The sequence below is a fragment of the Chelonia mydas genome, chromosome 2 (genome assembly GCF_015237465.2).
Source record: "Chelonia mydas isolate rCheMyd1 chromosome 2, rCheMyd1.pri.v2, whole genome shotgun sequence".
In the NCBI taxonomy this organism is placed as follows: Eukaryota; Metazoa; Chordata; order Testudines; family Cheloniidae; genus Chelonia; species Chelonia mydas.
Window position 1 is genome coordinate 218,686,333 of NC_057850.1, and position 19,266 is coordinate 218,705,598.

The window sequence follows — 19,266 nt, forward strand, 5'->3', positions numbered from 1 at the left end:
AAACTTAAATCAATGACATGTTGAATGTAGAGAGGTTGAGTTTTTTTTACATTCTGGATATAAACCTGTCTCGACAGTAGCTATTTAAGAAGAAATAAATTAGATAGCTTTACACAATATTTAGCTATATAAAATTAAAGTAGCAATACTAGATATGAACATTTATTTTACTACACTGGTCACTAAGTAGACTATAAATTCTCTGCACTGATTAGATTCCACATAGAATTCCAAGAACCTAACTTCTAAAGCCTTTTCTTACAGTGAATAAAGAATCAGTGACAAAATGAACTTTGGGATGAAAGGGTCTTTCTGATAAAATAAAATCCTTTGAAGCCTTCATAAAAAAAGAACCTTATGCTAATCAAAAAGGTTCCCATCTTGACTAGTTGCCCTAACCAGCGGGAATCTAGATGTGACAATTGCTGCAACTAAAAATGAACACTGTGAAAACTTATTTTTCCCCCTGAAAGGAATTCACACATTTTCTTTATTTTATTTCTCTGTGTTAAACCTTGCCTGGCGAAGTTCTAATTAACACCTGCCTTTCATAAGATTGGTTTAAAATATATACTTTACATGATCATTCTAAAAGCAGCACCAGAATAGCTCCAGTCACCACGGCCATCAAGAATGAATAGAGGTGGTATTCTGTCTCCAAGAGTGCCAAATCCAAATTCTTCAAAGGAAGCTTTGAAACTCCTATAATGCACTTAACCATACAACACTGCACAGGGGAAGTATCCTTCTTACCCCAGCCACTGATCGTTTAGACTGTTAGTCCTCATACTTTACAGCATACGTAATTTTGTTCTACCTAGCATTACTGCAGATGCTTTTCATAGTGATATTTGTTTTAGTTTTACTAAACTATTAGGCTTAATACCCTTTAGTGCAATTTCCACAAATTATTAATATTTTTAACTAGTTTTCACTTGTTTTAATTTCAAGGAGTTTCCTTTTATCCTAAAAGGGATACTACATATTAGGGTATCTAAATTTTCAGACCTAAACCTATAGGTCAGTCCAGTGTGGGTATTACAGGTCACAAGCCTGCCTGATTACAGGGAGAAATTTTAATTTCACAGCACCAAGAACAAAGGCTCCTGAAATGAGCGAAGGAATTTTCATTTACCCTATCCTCAAGGAGACTAGGAATGCATAGGGGAAATCGTATGCCTTCCTTCCTTCCGTGCTGCCTTCAGAGCTGAGTGGCTGGAGAGCAGCAGCTTTTGGCCATGAACCAGCTTTGAAAGTAGTGCCACCAGCAGCACAGAAGTGAGGGTGGCATGTCATGGGGGGGCATTCATCACTTTTGGGGGGCAAGGCCGGTCTTTTGGTGGGTGACTGCCCAGGACGCTGTGGTCATGGGGTGCTGTGTAACTCTCTGCACCCCTCCACAAGCGCTGGGCCCGGAGCTGGGGAGGGGCAGGGCTGGGATGCCCCAGACAGGGGCTCCTACCATGTGCCGGACTTCGTCCCCTGCAAGGGCATCCCGGGGCTGGATAAGACCTACCTCCAGGAACCTCCCGAGCTGCAGGAAGCTCTGCAACTGTTGGCCAGGAGCCCAGCTCTGAAGGCAGCGTTGTCAGTAGCAGCAGTGCAGAAGTAAGGGTGGTATGGTATTGCCATGCTTACTTCCGCACTGCTGCTGGGGCTGGCACAAAGTAAGGGTGCCAAACCGCGCCACCCTCACTTCCGCACTGCTGCTGGGGCTGGCACAAAGTAAGGGTGCCAAACCGCGCCACCCTCACTTCCGCACTGCTGCTAGTGGTGCTGCTGCCTTCAGAGCAATGAGGGTGGCAATACCGCAACCCCCCGCCCCACAAGCCGTTTTTGTGTCGGGACCCTGCACTGTGAAACACTGACATTTCAGATTTAAATATCTGCAACTGTGAAATTTAAGGTTTTTTAAATCCTATGACCACGAAATAGGGTCTGTGAATTTGGTAGGGCCCTACTTATATGCCTTGCTTCCAACCTCCCCTTTGTTTTTATTCATCCCACCCATACCTGCCACATCTCAGACACCAACATTTTTGGTTTCTTCCTTTTCTTATCTGAGAATGCAGATTGAGATCATCACTAGAAACAGAGACCAGAGACAGCAGTGAGTTGCTTCTATTGTCTCTTAGTGGATAAGGAGACTTGACATATGTGGTGGTGGGCAAAAAGGATCTGGGGAACCACCAGTAAGAGGATGGGCAAAATTGTAGGTGTGGTGACAGGCTAGAGCCAGCTGCTACAGCTTGGATGTTGTGGTTCAAAAGTGGAAGGATCTGGAGCTGAAAGTCAGATAGTTGAATTCAGGTAGAGCTCACCCACTGTCTTGAGCTAGGCACAAGGAGCTTCTCTCCTTGTGGTGGTTTTCCTTTTGATGTAGGTGTGAAAACCCAACCTTTGGTTTGGACTTTGAAGTTTAGAGGACAAACTTGTTAGACATGTCTCCTGAAGCCCAGTACAAGGGCTGACTCAGGTCACTTCTGAGCTTGGTCATGAGGAAACAGGCTTGTAAAAACCACAAGCAGATTGCTCCATCTCCCCCATTAAACACAGGTTTTCTTCCTTAAATTTCATATTATATTTCAACTTCAAAATAGTCAACTTGCTCTCAACTCTTAAGTTACAAGCTAATAAAAATAAGTATTACAAAAATTTTTAAATAATGACTTAGAAGAGATTCAACTGTTTTGCATTCAGAACACTACAGAAGGTCAAAGTAAAATATACCCATCTAGGCCAGTATAACTATTTCTTGTGATAAACTTTTAAACATAAATGTTTTATGTAAAATCAAAATACAGAAATAGGATTATGCACCATTAGAATGACTATCAAGTGTCTTTACAGAATTTAAGAGGAAACAAGGAGTGTGGAATCCCCAAATCATGAAGGGCAATCATCATGTGTAACTGAAGACAAAGGACATTCTTCATCATCTTGGAGAGGTAGGCCTCTTCCACTACCATCAAGCAAAAATCCAGAAGTACAGACAGCAAAGCAGCATCTTACTGATGCTATATCAAATGTACAATAGCAGCAAATATGGGGGCAATTAAATCATAGTTTCTTTGTATATTACGCAAGCTGGAAAATACTCTAAATTCAATTTTAAAGGTTGTTAAACCATCAACGTATAATTTGAATAATCATACTGCATTCATATATGCGAGCAAATGAAAAATAGTGACAAATTTTGCAACAAAAACAATTCAAAATGAATATTCCCCATTACTAAAGCTCTATTGCTTCCAGTGCTCCCAAAGGACTATGGCTGAAGTGAGCGACACTTGCAATGCATTATAAATGTGTAATTACCATTTAAATGGGATAAGAAAAGCTGGTGGGTGAAATGGGAAAAAGGCATTCCCTTAAAGCCAACCAAGGGCTGACATTTCAGGCATGATCATCTTAATTTACAGAGTCAGGTTAACAAAGCCATTGTCATTCTGCCACTCGTCTTTGCCTACTTAACAGTGAATCCCCTCTGCAATGTGTAAGAGGCAGCGTAAAATAATCTAGTGCCTCCATAATTTTCTGCAGCAATTTTTATCAGACTGTATTTACTAGACAGCTAAAAATGAAGACAGATCAAGGAGATTCAAGGCCGTGCTGAGGACCTGTATTATGTCTCATTTAATTATTTTTATAATCATATTCAAAGATGAGAATTAGCATTTGTACTTTATTCAGTGTACTAACTTTTGGACTAATATTTCAGAATAAGAGTTTCATCTATTCGGAGTCATTTGATGTTGCTTGAGGATTTAAAAAAAAGGTGTAACATTTCTCCTTTCAACCATTTCCTATTCAACCACACACATCTTTATAACCCAGTTTGGTGCCTCTATTGAAAAATCTATTAATTATGAGAAATTGCATTTGGATTGATAATGTAAATAAGTGTCGTCTGAAGATGCAATAGATGAAACTTACCTTGCAAATAAATCCGTTTTATAAAAAAGTTAACTTTTGAAGTTTCCAAGTCTAATTGTTAAACTATTATGTGGCAACTGCCCTGTAAACAAGTTGTGTGCAAAAATGGGTACATCTAATAATTTTATTAGAAGTCAAGACTAACACTTGCACACTGGGGGCTGGAATGTGCTCCCACTGAAGTCAGTGACAGAACTATTGACTTCAGTGGGAGCAGGGTGACACATTGACATGCATGTGATTGAAGAATGCATCTGCAAGCGAGCTTGGTAGATTTATAGCCAGAATGCAAATGATTATAGGGCTCAATCCTGCAAGGCACTAAGCATTCTGATAAGATCCAGCAAAGCATTTAAGCAAATGCTCAACTTCAAGCACTTGAGCAGTCCCACTGACTTCAGTGCTGAGTGCTTTTTTGGATATTACAGGAAGCTCAGTACCCACAGGACTGAACCCATCAAGTCTGCAGAAACACAAGCAGGGGAGGGGGGGGAATATTAATCTTAAAACAAAATGCACTGACTAATTCTTTTTTTATTTACGTCCATATAACTCAATCAAACATTTTAAAATGGAACAGAAGTTTGAAGGCCAAGGTCAGTGATGTTATACACTGCTACAAAATCAAAATTTGTGAATTATATGCACACTTAAAAATTAGAGTTTCTGTAACAATTTCCCCTTCTCCTACTCTTAAGGTTCACTAAGCAGCTCATGTTATTGCAAGCTTCCTTTATCCAAGAAAATCCCTTTAGTGCTCAACTAAAACACTCCTGCATATGCCAGTGGACTAGGTGCAGAATGATGAAGACATTCCTAGCTCCTGCCAATCAGTTTAACAAGAGACTGGAAATTAAAATGGTTCTGAGTGGCTGGTCAGAGCTCTAAATACAGAATCACAATCTTTTTAATTTACATGATAAAAAACACAGTATATCTTTTTATCATGCATATTTGAATACATGGCATCAGTAGCCCCACGAACAAACCAAATCAAAAAAGGCCAAGATTGACAGCTCTGAATAATGAAGACCTCCAGTAAGAGGCATAACACAGGCAATGGTAGTGCAAAGCTCCCTCATACTTCCCTATTCTCACTACTGTGCCACAAATCTATTTTGGAACAACTAACAGCAGGAAAGAAAGTACTTCAGGCTCCAAAATCTCCATTTAATCCTTGTTTTCCTGCTGTGAATGCTAATAATGATTCTAATTATCACCCACATGAAACTGGACTAAGGCCAGCCAGTCTACTTTACTTAGGCCACTGAACGGTCGAATAGTAGTGACTTTTCATCACTACTAACCTGGACTCAAAATCCTAACGTGAAAGGGTCCGTATTCATTACCAATATGATGGGAATATGTCTATTTAAATAGTGTGAACAGGGAAGAAAAGACTTTATTCAGATATTACAGTAAGATTAGCATACATACCATATTTCTTGCGTATCTCATCCTGTTTCATTTTTCTTTCATGTTTCCTGCAAAGATTATTAATAAATATCAAGAAAATTTTTATATTTTAGATTGTTTCAAGACATTTTATAAGCAAGGTATAACAACTACAATTGAGTCCATTTGGACCAGTTTTTTTTTTTTTTTTTTTTTTTTAAAGAATTCTGCAATAATTAGAACTTTTAAAAATAATTTCTAAAGCTTACAGCTCCCAGTTCTAAAACTCAGTACAACTCCCCATTAACAAATCAAGCCATCAATTAGGATCATATTAACAAGCAAGGAAACTGAAAATACACTGCCTTAATTACATCCAGGGAACTATCTCATAAATGTCACTATGCTGCCCAGCAGGGAATATAGTTGTAAAATTCATATCCGATTGCATGCTGCAGAATGCTAATTCAATATCACAAATCTACAAGGAGAAGAAATTTTATATTAGCATTATGATTTGGTTACACATTACAAGGAGTAAATTAAAATACAGCTGTCTAAACTATATCATCAACTTTGCAAAAGGAGTAACTTTGGCAACTAATATTTTTATATACTAGTGGAAGAATGCTTTTCTAATTTGTTTGAAATAAATGCTTTGATAATAACTTTTTTAAACAAAATAAAAACATACTAGAGTACAGTAATATTTCTGTTTACTGCACTTTAGTTTATGTTAAAAAAAAGGAAACAAATGTAACATTTCAAAAGTAACCACAAAAAAAGTCTTGCGATTCTGATGCTGGTGTACCATCATGCTATTGCTAATCTCCTTCAGCAAAATTCGTATGGAGGAGCAGGAAGATGCTGGTTTGTTAACTGCTACTATACATGGGGTTGATGAAACAGTGTGCTGACAGAACTCTGATTCTTGTACTCAGTATCAAGACTGAGCTGAGCACTGTAATCTGCAATTAGTGGTATACTGACTTTAAGGCAAAGGTCAGACTTTTACACAGAGGAAAGTATAGCTAAGAGACAAGGCAGGCCGGCCTGTGGCAAACAAATGAACTGGGAACCAGCTGATCAGGGTTCTATTCCTGGCTCTACCTATGACTTCCTATGTGACAAGTCAAACTTCCGTCAATTTCCCCAACCGTAAGACAGAACATATCAGCTCTTCTATCCTCCACCCCTTGTGTCCCAGCAATGTTCTGAGGCTACCTGTGTTAATCTTCATGTGCAGCAGTCAAACAAACAAACAAACAAACAAACAACATTAGAATGTAAAAAAAATGGAGACATACTAAAAATATGACATCATAGGTAGCACTGGTAGTCTCTAGTTAACACTGCCTAACAGCTTCAATGGTAAGACCCTGTTTTCAGCTGCCAGTAACATTACCAATCTAACCATTCAAGCTGAGATTCTGCACGCTAGCAGTCTGTCTCTGGCTGATTTTTCTAGGGTGGAGTGTGGAAGACGACTGGGAGGAGTTTTGGTAGAAATGATTTTGCCATGTCTGAGAACAAATTTAGGGGAAAATAGATTTTGCCATTCTGAAAAGATTCTTACAACTTTTTCACTAAAAAGGTCAGAGCCTCCATACTTTGGAACTGAGACTAGAAATTTGGCAAAGGGGAGTTGTCCTAGCTCCAGGTGTGTGCTTTTTCACAAACCACCCAAGCAGTTCACACGTGCTCAGAGGCTTGTTGCAGCTTGACAGCTAAATTCACCAAAGATTCCATCTGCACTGAGCATACTCCACTGCCATAAAGTTCCTATGTGTCAACCAGATTGCATGTGTATCATCCCCAAGAGCAACAGAGTATGGTCTCTCCCAGGACCACAGGGCTGAGCTTGACTTCTCCCTGGAATTGCTCCTCCCAGAAGCTTGGTATTGCTGAGGCGTCAAGCACCAGAACTGAAAGCAAGGGAGACTGACTGATCTGACTGCTGAGCCCCGATGGCATGGAAAAGAAGTTAATCTAACTCAAATGCAGAAGAACTGGAAGCTTGCAGGAGGGGAAAAAGGAGGCAGACAAGGGAGATTAGAGGGATGAGGACTGAGGGCTTGTCTTCACTACTGGGGAGACTGACGCTGCTGCAATCAATGGCAGAGCACTCTCTGGTCAACTCTGGTACTCCAGCTCCCCGAAAAGAGTAAGGTAAGTTGACCGGAGGGTGTCTCCTGTCGACGCAGCGCAGTGAAGACACCACGTTAAATCCACCTAAGCTACATCGACTTCAGCTACATTCATCACATAGCTGAAATAGTGTAACTTAGGTCAATTTACCCCGATAGTGAAGACAAGCCCTAAGACAAGCTGGAGAGGACAGGGATAGAAGGGATGAAGTTTCAGGTGGGGGACAGGATTCCGTAACCCCTAGAAGATACACTGCTCCAGAACCCGGAAGTGAAACCAGGAACCGGAGTCTCCACATTCCTCTACTGTCACCAAATATCTGTAAAACCACTGGCAAAATGTTTTGTCATTCTCTAGTGAGTAGGCCACATAGATGATGAACAGCCACTTTCTGCTACCAGCTACTACCTTAGTTCAAGTGGTAGAAGGCTATGTTGTGGTTCTAAAGATCCAAACCCTGGTGATGACTTATGTGGGGAATCAATATAATTCCACGTGATGTAATTTTTCCCCCAGTTTGTTTGAAGGAAAAAAAATAGAAAAATTACATTAAAAGCCACATTAAAAAATGGTTGCCTGGGCAACCTTAATTCCTCTTTATATTGCTCCTGGGACAATTCTGCACCACTGCACGTGTGCAGAATTCATGTCCCCCGCAAAAAAATGGCTTTGACAGGGAAGTGAAGAGAAGCTGCAAGAGCAGTCAAGCATCACTCCCTAGCTGCGCAGGTACATTGTTTCAGGTACCTGGAGAAGCCAGCGGAGAGGTAAATCACTTCAGGGCTGGGCTGGAGGCAGGAGAGGACAGGACTTCCCCTGCAAGGAGCGTCTGGGACTGTCAGACCCACCCCCACCAAGCCTCACCCCATACACCCAGAACCCCCCTAGCCCTCCATACCCAAACCCCACCCCACTGAACCTCAACTGCTGCATTTAGAGCCCCTCTGCACCCAGACCACCCTCATTAAGCTCCCTACAATCAAACCCCCACCCTGATGAGCTCCACCCCCCACACCATCCTGAGCCCCCACATCTAGACCCCAACACCATGGACACCCAACTGGCTGCACCCAGACCCCTAACCCCCCAGCACCCAGACCCCTCTGCTGAGCCCCACTTTCACCTGGAAGCCCCTGCAGAGTCCTATTGCCTCTGCACCTGCAACCCCCTCCCACAACGAGCTTCTGTGCATCCAGATCCCCCCACACCTAGACCCCGCACTGAGCTGCCTGCACCCAGATTGTGCCGCACAGAATCCTCTCACCCACAACTGGATCCCCCCACCTTGAGCCCCTCCACACTTGGAACCTGCCTTGTTAAGCCTGCCTGCCCCACACTTGGTGTGCCTGGCGCAGGCCTCCAAGGTGTTTCTGGGGCAGTCACAGGCCCTATGCTGTGTCAGGGTTGGGTGCAGTCTCACCACTGAGTCCGTGTCCCGGGGGTGGGGAGATTGCAGGGTGATCTCCCACTTTTGTACAGCCAGTGGCCTGTGCTCGCCTCTGCATTTATTTATTGAGAAAACTTGCAGAATTTTAAAATATTGTGCACAGAATTTTAAATTTCCCTCAGGAGTAATATTAAGTGTATTCATTATGCTATAGGCTTTAATTACATAATCACAAACTATTTTTTTCCCACGGGACCCCTGACTCATTCAGTGCAAAGGATAGTCAGTGCCCAGGGAATGGATCAGTGTTGTATAGTGAATGACACTGTTGTCTGTTGAATCCCTACCTCATTTGCTGTGCATACTGAAAGGTGTGTAGTGAATGAAGCAAGGGACTGCAGGAAGAACAAAGGCTGATCACCTGGTTAAAACAACTGAATGCTACCCAGGAAATCTGGATTCTATCCATGTCTCTGCCAGAATTCTTATGTGATGTTGGGCAAGTCACAAATTAAACTTTTCACCAGTGGTCACGAACTGTATGTTCTTCATTTTCTGAGTGATCACCTCTAGACACCTGGGACATAATGTGCAGAAATGCTGAGCACTCAGATTCAACTGAAATCCATCAGAGCTCTGCTCTGAACATATAAAGTATTATGAAATGCTGAATACTCTGGAAAATATCAGGCCCATGGCATCTCAAATTGGGCATCCAACTTACTGGACACTTGACTTTAATCTCTCTATGCCTAAGATCTCCATCTGTAAAATAGGGATATCACCTTACCTCATAAGGGTGTTAGGAAGATTAATATTTGTGAAGCACTGCCATTAAAAAACCCATAAATAAATTACTATATTCAGAGAAGGGTTTTAATGGTCATGGAACTATACACTAAACGATGGAGCAAATGAAATACTTAATAGCTACCCATACAAAGATCACTATCCATTCAGCAGAAGCCGGTGTAGGCCTACAGTTAAATGTACTTTTTAACTCTAATTTAAGCATGTGTTTAGGAATCTTAACTCATAACCAATGGTTACTGTGACTGTTCATAACCAGTGTTTAAAGTTGTCTAGCTTTTAAAGTTAAGCTCACTAAAAAGGAGCTTAATTTTAAACTTTAAATTTTGAATCATCTGTTTTTAACCTGCTTAATGGTCTTTTAGCTCATTCCTTTCTGAGTTCAGAACTTGCTTTTATGATACATCAATGACTTAGAATACAAAAATGCATTCTGTACCATTATGACAAAACAGTTGCCTTTGTTTTTAAACCAACATTTGAGCTGTAAATAACTAGACATGCCTCCAGAAAGACAGTAACACTGCTAGCCATCTTCTCTATTTAACAACTACTATTCCCCTCACAAACATTAAGTCTGCAATAAACACACAATCTAAACATCTCCAAGTAGGAAACACACTTATATTCCTGGCTATTTTAGTAGCTTTTACAGCTTGTTAGCCATTGCTACACAGACTAACAGTTACAGCGTGTCCTGGTATACGTTCAGGTTGTGTTCCTGAAAAGGGCAATGGATACCAGGGAATTTTTCCCCGTAAGAAATAATGGTCCGCCCTGCCTCTTGCCGCCCCACCCACCTCCGCCCTGCCTCTTCCTGCCCAGTTCCATCCCCTCCTTCGAGCATGTCCTGTCCCCACTCCTCCTCTTCCCCAGTGCCTCCTGAATGCCAGGGGAAGCACCCAAAGAAAAGCCTTGCAAAACGAGAAGCGATGGATATGCTTATCAGGACCGAGGGGAACTGGAACACATTCCCCTAGTGATGAACAACAGATATGCGAAACGACCGATAAAGGGGAGAGGTATACTGGGGACCCCCTGTATGATGCAGCCAATAAACAATATTAACATGTAGGGTTGCCAACCCTCCTGGTTTGGCCAGGAGTCTCCCAGAATTGGGCTTGATCTCCCAGAGGCTACTGAAGCCAATCTGGGAAATTTTAGGCCACAAAAAGTCTGGTGGCGCAGTGGGGCTAAGGCAGGTTCCCTACCTGCCTGGCTCCATGCCACTCCCAGAAGCAGTGACATGTCTGGCAGTGGCTCCTAGGAGGCGGCTCAGCCAGGAGGTCTCTGTGCTCTGCTCCCTCCCCAAGTGCCGACTCCGCAGCTTCCATTGGCTGCAGTTCCGCATTCCTAGCCAAAAGGAGCTGCAGGGGTGCTGCTGGCAGGGGTGGCCTGCAGAGCCACCTGGATGCCCGTGAGCCTAGAGTTGCTGCCAGACATGCCGCTGCTTCCGGGAGCCACATGAGGTGGGAGCCACCCGGCCGCAGCCTGCACCCTGAACCCCCTCCTGCACCCCAACCCCCTGAATCAGCCCCCTTCCACACCAAACTCCCTCCCAGATCTTGCACCCCACAACCTCTTCCACACACCAACCCCCTGCCCCAGCCCTGAGCCCCCTCCCGCACCCAGACTCCCTCCCAGAGCCTGCATCCCAAGCTCTCTGCTTCAGGTCAGAACCCCTTCCCACACCCAAACCCTTTCCCAGATCCTGCACCCCGAGCCCCATCCCGCATCCCAACCCCCTGCCCCAGGATCAACCCAGAGCCCACTTGCATACTCCGAATCCCTTGGCCCCACCCCACAGCCCAGAACCCACACCCCATCCCGCACCCCAACCCCATGCTACAGCCCAGTTAAAGTGAGTGAGGGTGGGGGAGAGTGAGAAATGGAGGGAGGTGGCCCTCAGAGAAGGGGCAGGGCAGAGGCGTGGCCTTAGGGAAGAGGGGCTGGAGGCTAGGCAAGGGTGTTTGGGATTGTGTGATTAGACAGTTGGCAACCCTATTAACATGGTATCTTATAGTGGATTTCTGTAAATTGCATGTAGAAAAATCTGAAATTTGTCAATACACCAAGAGTCACCATACTAAAAACTAGATACTACTGCTTAGCACCTACGCTACTTACATCTTCAAAGCCCTATACTAGTTTTATAACCTCCCATGAAGAAAGCAAGCATGTAATACTCCCACATTACATATGGGAAAAGAGACAAGACCACACAGAAAGCTCAAGACAGAACTCGGGCAGACACCATATAACATCCATTTATCATTACTATTTATAATTAAGAACTCTGAAGTCCTGTCTGCCTTTCTACTGCTCTAACCACAAACTATTTACGCCTGCATTATTCTTCAATTTGTCAGAATTCTTTGGAACTCTTCAGGATTCAGTGATAACGTTTTTTGCCTGTGATAATAAGAAGTAACTAGAACCATTAGCCTTGCCACTTTATTCTAACAGACACCTACCTTTTCAGACAACCACTTCCTGAATATATTCTTGAAAGACCTTTATGAATGGGTAGTGGACTTGGTTTAATAGGCCTTATTTTATCTTGCTAACTTTTGTGATTTATGATTGAGTTGTTCTATGAATACTTAAGTCAATCAAGTCGAAACTGCTTGCAAGTGCAGCGTACAATACCCTGAGAAACTTCACTTGTACTATACATTTTAGTCAAGCTATTCTGGGCACTGAGAATGCTGGGAACACACATGGTGTTACTGAATAGCTGGTACTGAATATAAGAGCATTTTTCTTTAAACACTAAGCTTCAGAAATAACATTTCTTCCACACAATAAGTTATTAGAACCAGAAAAGCTGTTTAGAAACTCTACAGGAGAAGTTTAAGACGGGTGATGTAGTTCCAAAGATATTTTTGAAAATATTTTTGGATACTTGAAAAGGCTTCAAACACTAATCTCCTCTTTTGCAAAGCCATCTCCAAACCCTCCCAAGCAGCAGCACCAGCAACCACCACCACCACAATGAAAAGGTGGTAAAATGAAGGTAGAGTATATCAAACTAATTAAGACAACCACTCTAGGGGATGCTGCATTTCCAACTGCCTCTGCTGATCTGAACAGCCATTTATAAAAAAAAGACTATCTAAGGGAACAGTTACAGAAAGAACAACAGTGCTGCACCTAACTTTTACTCTGGGGGAATTTGCCTCCCCAAAATTAAAAATTATGTGCACAATATTTTAAAATTCTGCATATTTTATTTGTCAAAAACACCACAATATAATCACTCCAGTTTCAATTATTTTGGTCATTTCAAAATACCCGTCAGCAAAGTACGTCAACAATAAAGACAACAAAAAGATTCCCCCAAGAGTAGAGAGTTAAAGAAACCCCTATGACAACCTAGTTCTAGTTGGGAGGTGCTGGAGGGGGCTGCATGGGTCCCCCTTGCCCAGACAGCTGCACCCCTTCACTTCCCCAGAGCCCTGCTGTGGGGGTGTACATCCACGCCCCATCCCTTCAGAGCCCAGTCACAGGCTCTGCTCCATGCAGCTTAGTTACAGTCCCTCTGGGGGTCGTGGTATGGCCCTGCCCTTCCTCACCCTTTGCCAGAGTTGAGTGTCCCAGGCCTACTCACATCCCCAGGTGCATGAGGATCAAGCACAGCAGTGCAGAGCCTCCATCTCGTCCAGGACGGGCACGCCACCCCCTACGAGCTGGGCTCTGCAGAGTCCAACAGCCCCTAGTGGCAGCCAGCAGCCCCAGTTCTGTGGGGAAAATGAAATTCTGCACAAATTCTACATTGTGCAGTGGCATCGAATTCCTTCAGGAGTAAATTTTTCACTTGTAACTTAACCCAGACTGAGAAACTAGCAGCTTCTTAAGAAACAAGAACTCTCCCCCTCCCCCCAGTCTTTCTGGTGTATTTCTGCAGAATTCCCCCAACCCCTGTCAAGTGGCTAAGCACTGCAGACAAGTTGTTAATTGAACGTTATCTACATAACTAAACTTTTATTTTGAATTAGCTTTGGGAAAGGGGTGCCTAGATGTTTTTACACGACCGGTGGGATTCAGGCTGGGTGCCGCAGAAGTGACGTCTAATGAAAGAGAAGGATCCAGATAGGGTGGTAGGAAGCAGGCTAGGCAGTGGGACGGAGCCAATCTCCTCTTTGTGACAACCACCATGCATTCGCAGCCATTTTAAGTATCTTAACTAGGGCTGTCAAGCGATTAATTGCGACTAATTGCTGGATTAAAAAAATTAATTGTGATTAAATCGCACTGTTAAACAATAATAGAATACCATTTATTTAAATATTTTGGGATTTTTCTACATTTTCAAATATATTGATTTCAATTATAACACAGAATACAAAGTGTACAGTGCTCACTTTATATTTATTTTTGATTACAAGTATTTGCACTGTAAAAAGACAAAAAAAATAGTATTTTTCAATTCACCAAATACAAGTACTGTAATGCAAACTATCATGAAAGTTGAACTTACAAATGTAGAATTACATACAAAAATACTGCATTCAAAAATAAAACAATGTAAAATTTGAGAACTTGCAAGTCCACTCAGTCCTACTTCTTGTTCAGCCAATCGCTTAAACAAGTTTGTTTACATTTGCAGGAGATAATGCTGCCCGCTTCTTGTTTACAACGTCACCTGAAAGTGAGAACAAGTGTTCTCATGGCACTGATGTAGCCGGCGTTGCAAGATATTTACATGTCAGATGCACATGCTTCAACCACCATTCCAGAGGACGTGCCCATGTTGATGACGGGTTCTGCTCGAAAACCATCCAAAGCAGTGCAGACTGACACATGTGCATTTTCATTATCTGAGTCAGATGCCACCAACAGAAGGTTGATTTTATTTTTTGGTGGTTCGGATTCTGTAGTTTCTGCATTGCAGTGTTGCTCTTTTAAGACTTCTGAAAGCATGCTCCACACCTTGTCCCTCTCTTATTTTTGAAGGCACTTCAGATTCTTAAATCTTGGGTCAAGTGCTGTAGCTATCTTTAGAAATCTCACAGTGTACCTTCTTTGTGTTTTATGAAATCTGAAGTGAAAGCGTTCTTAAAATGAACATGTGCTGGGTCATCATCCGAGACTGCTATAACATGAAATAAATGGCAGAATGTGGGTAAAACAAGAGCAGGAGACATACAATTCTCCCCCAAGGAGTTCAGTCACAAATTTAATTAATGCATTATTTTTTTAACAAGCATCAGCATGGAAGCATGTCCTCTGGAATGGTGGCCGAAGCATGAAGGGGCATACGGATGTTTAGCATACCTAGCACGTAAATATCTTGCAATGCTGGCTACAAAAGCGCCATGCAAATGCCTGTTCTCACTTTCTGGTGACATTGTAAATAAGAAGAGGGCAGCATTATCTCCTGTAAATGTAAACAAACTCGTTTGTCTAAGCAATTGGCTAAACAAGAAGTAGGACTGAGTGGACTTGCAAGTTCTCAAATTTTACATTAAATGGACTTATAGCTTCTGAAGTTTTACATTGTTTTGTTTTTCAGTGCAGTCATGTAACAAAAAATTCTACATTTGTAAGTTACACTTTCAGGACAAAGAGTGCACGACAGTACTTGTATGAGGTGAACTGAAACATGCTATTTCTTGTTTATCATTTTTACAGTGCAAATATTTGTAATCAAAATATACACTTTGACTTCAGCTACAATACAGAATACAAGATATATATGAAAATGTAGAAAAACATCCAAAATATTTAATACGTTTCAATTGGTAGTCGTTTGTTTAACACTGCGATTAAAACTGCAATTAATCACGATTAATTTTTTTTAATCTCAATTTTTTTTAGTTAATCATGTGAGTTAACTGCGATCAATCAACAGCCTTAATCTTAACTATAACTTTTTTCAGGGGTCAGATCTAAAATGATGTGCATCTGGTAAAATTACAGAATTTGTTTATCAGTTAGAGGAACCATTACAGTCTCAAATTTGGAAGCTTATGTACTGTATTAAAAGACACCAAGGTTGACATCCCTGTCAGTTTTAAGTCTTCCAATAATTACTATTAATAGTGTCAGATCTGTATCTCCCTCTTCCGCTAATAATTTACCCAGTTATACTACTCAAAGATGCCCTTAATAAAAGCTAGCCCATTGCTTGTTATCCCTTTGGCAAAACACAGAGCATACTTGTAAGTAGATGTCCTTCACATCCTCAAACTTTCTCCGCTTGATATAAAATCGTGTTGACTAAATATTCCTCCCACCCTCTGGCAATGCACATTGCCAAAAAAACCAAACACACGAAAAAACCCAACAACTAAGCAGTTGCATCCAGAGTTAATGACAATGCTTTTCCATGGTTCTATGCAGAGGACGCACATCTGTGATGGCAGCATAATGTATTATCTCTGATCCTTCCAAGACGAGGTCTCTTGAAAAGAGTCACAATAATACCCTATCCTTTCCTTTTTCGAGTATGTAATACCACACCAATACCATACTAAACCTATATTTATGGACATGGTTAACTATGGAAGACCATGCAGTGTATAAACCTAAAGGTATTCTGGGTAGGCAAGTCCTGAAGTAGTTCCATGATAACAGAACTAAAATTAAGCCTGTCAGCTATGTTTTGGTTCATGGACGTAAGTCTGCATACTGTTCCTCTGCTGTTCTCAAATTGGAATGCACTCATTCCTCCTAGAACTGTTCAGAATAAGCAAGTGGAAATATACTGCAACATACACATACTTCACAGAGGAGAACCCTAGATTCCTAAATATATTATTGCCGGTTTGCCCACCAGAATTACATTTTAGGTAAATTTTCAGAGATCAGGTATGCAAGAAACACATTTTGGCCCATCAAGCTGAAGTTAGCGTATAATTTCCTATAAGCAAGGGACAAGGAGTCTATTTATTTGAGAATACAGAAAATCTTCCCAAAATGATCCTCCCACTGCAACATGTAGTGGCGAATAACTTAATTTTAGAAGGTTTCAGAGTAGCAGCTGTCTTAGTCTGTATCCGCAAAAAGAAAAGAAGTACTTGTGGCACCTTAGAGACTAACAAATTTGAGCACAAGCTTTCGTGAGCTACAGCTCACTTCGTTGGATGCATTCAGTGGAAAATAAAGTGGGGAGATTTATATACACAGAACATGAAACAAGGGTGTTACCATACACACTGTAAGGAGAGTGATCAAGTAAGGTGAGCTATTACCAGCGGGGGGGGGGGGGGGGGGGGGGGGGAAGAGATGTGTGACCTTTTGTAGTGATAATCAAGGTGGGCCAAGGTGGGAAGTGGGGCGGGGGGGGGATAAACATGGGGAAAAAGTTTTACTTTGTGTAATGACCCATCCACTCCCAGTCTTTATTAAAGCCTAAATTCATTGATCCAGTTTGCAAATTAATTCCAATTCAGCAGTCTCTCCCTGGAGTCTGTTTTTGAGTAGAAGGCCTAAAAGTGCAATTCGTCAACAAAAAAAACTTCAAAAACAGACTCCAATGAGAGATTGCTAAATTGGAATTAGAGTCTGTTTTTGAAGTTTTTTTTGTTGACGAATTGCCACTTTTAGGCCTTCTACTCAAAAACAGACTCCAGGGAGAGACTGCTGAATTGGAATTAATTTGCAAACTGGATACAATGAATTTAGGCTTGAATAAAGACTGGGAGTGGATGGGTCATTACACAAAGTAAAATTATTTCCCCATGTTTATTCACTCCCACTGTTCCTCAGATATTCTTGTCAACTGCTGGAAATGACCCACCTTGATCATCACTACAAAAGGTTCCCTCCCCACCTTGCTGGTAATTGCTCACCTTACCTGATCACTCTCATTACAGTGTGTATGGTAACACCCACTGTTTCATGTTCTCTGTGTATATAAATTTCCCCACTGTATTTTCTACTGAATGCATCCAATGAAGTGAGCTGTAGCTCACGAAAGCTTATGCTCAAATAAATTTGTTAGTCTCTAAGGTGCCACAAGTACTCCTATAATTTTAGAAGATTTTGTCAAAAGTAAAATGGAGCACAAAGTAAGGCAGATTTAAGCAAAGCTGCACAGGGAAAGATCAGTAGAAACATTATAGTATGGTCAGATTAAAAAAAAGCTTTTGTACCTTTTTTCTGAATTATGGAAGTTAGTCTAAAAAGTACTGTATGATCAGCTCAGTTTGTTAACAGTGTACACTATGGAAATCACAGAAGCATGCCATTCTAGTTTGGTTTCAGAGTAGCAGCCGTGTTAGTCTGTATTCACAAAAAGAAAAGGAGTACTTGTGGCACCTTAGAGACTAACAAATTTATCTGTTTACAAACAATACTAGAAGTACATTTTTAAAATGCCTTTTTGCGAAGATAGCGGACAGCTTATATAAATCCTCCTGTTTGGATTTGTCCAATAGTTGATTTTCACTCTACATCTTTTCCCTCAACCACTGCTCTCCTCTCCTCTCCCTTCCAACAGCTGGAGGTCATCTTGCTATCAATTTACCACTAGATCAGGCAAATTGCTCTCTCAAGAACTGGAGCAAAAACTATCTGTGTAGGATTTTAGGGGACCCTGCACCAAGTAGAAAATCTTACAAACACTATAGCAGCTTAGCATCTCAAGCGCACAAAAACTAGGGGTCTTATCTGACCTATTATCACAATAAAAAAAAACTTCACCAGTGCTTCTCTCTCAGCCTGGTTTCTATCAGCCAATAGCTCCAGAAGTGCTATAAGTACACAGTATCTAAGCACTGAATGCGGATTATAAAAGCACAGTGGGAAAAAAATCCAGAAGGCTAGTTAATACTCAATCCTACCCTAGGTTCAACAATGGAATGCTAATTATGAAAACATCAGATTTTCAAATTCTGTGGGAATTCTGTTGTAGTGAGCATCTGTATCTTGAGTCACCAGAGGATAGTACGGGTACTTTCTGACCTCTTTTGGGAAAGGCATGAGTGCCTTGGGTCTCCTCTTGAAGACATTAGCTCCCTGCTTCCTCAAATCGACATCTGGACTAAACGGTTTGCTGCCTAACTGCAATTGCTGTTGTGCAACAGTTTTCAAACTGGGGGTCAGGAACACAAAGCGGGTCCCGAATACGTTTTAATGGGGTCACCAGAATTGGCTCGGACTTGCTGGGGCCCAAGCCTGAGCCCCACCTCCTGGGGCCAAAGCCAAAGCCCAAGGACTTCAGCCCTGGGCAGCGGGGCTCAGGTTACAGGCCTGCTGTCTGGGGCTGAAGCCCTTGGTCCCCCTCGCCCAGAGTGGTGGGGCTCAGGCTTTGGGCCTCCTAACCCGGGGTGGCAGGGCTTGGGCAGGCTGAGGCTTCGGTGCCCCTCTGCTGAGGTCGTGTAGTAATTTTTGTTGTCAGCAGGGGGCCACCGTGCAATGAAGTTTGAGAACCCCTGCTGTACTGGGTTCCAGAAGTGGTGGTCTGTAAGATAAGGAGGACTTTTAAAGTCTATATCAGATCCACTTCCAGGATCTGGGAGTGCACAAAGAACAAGTACAGGTTGTAAAGCACTGACTTGATATGCTTTAAGTTAACTGCAGCATTAGCGTACCACCTGTAGCTACTTCGGAACTTCTCATCTGGATCCAGGTAGAGAGAGTAG

The 19,266-nt window shown here is 42.1% G+C and overlaps 1 protein-coding gene across 2 annotated transcripts in view; it reads right to left on the minus strand.

The window, feature by feature from the left end:
• LOC102929613 (pituitary tumor-transforming gene 1 protein-interacting protein) overlaps nucleotides 1-19,266 on the minus strand; it is a 57,220-nt gene that overhangs the window by 2,913 nt on the left and 35,041 nt on the right. For both annotated transcript variants that reach the window (XM_037890731.2, XM_043541225.1), the window contains exon 6: nucleotides 5,374-5,420. In XM_037890731.2, the coding sequence (XP_037746659.1) occupies nucleotides 5,374-5,420 (47 nt within the window). The remainder of the gene's footprint in view (nucleotides 1-5,373; nucleotides 5,421-19,266) is intronic.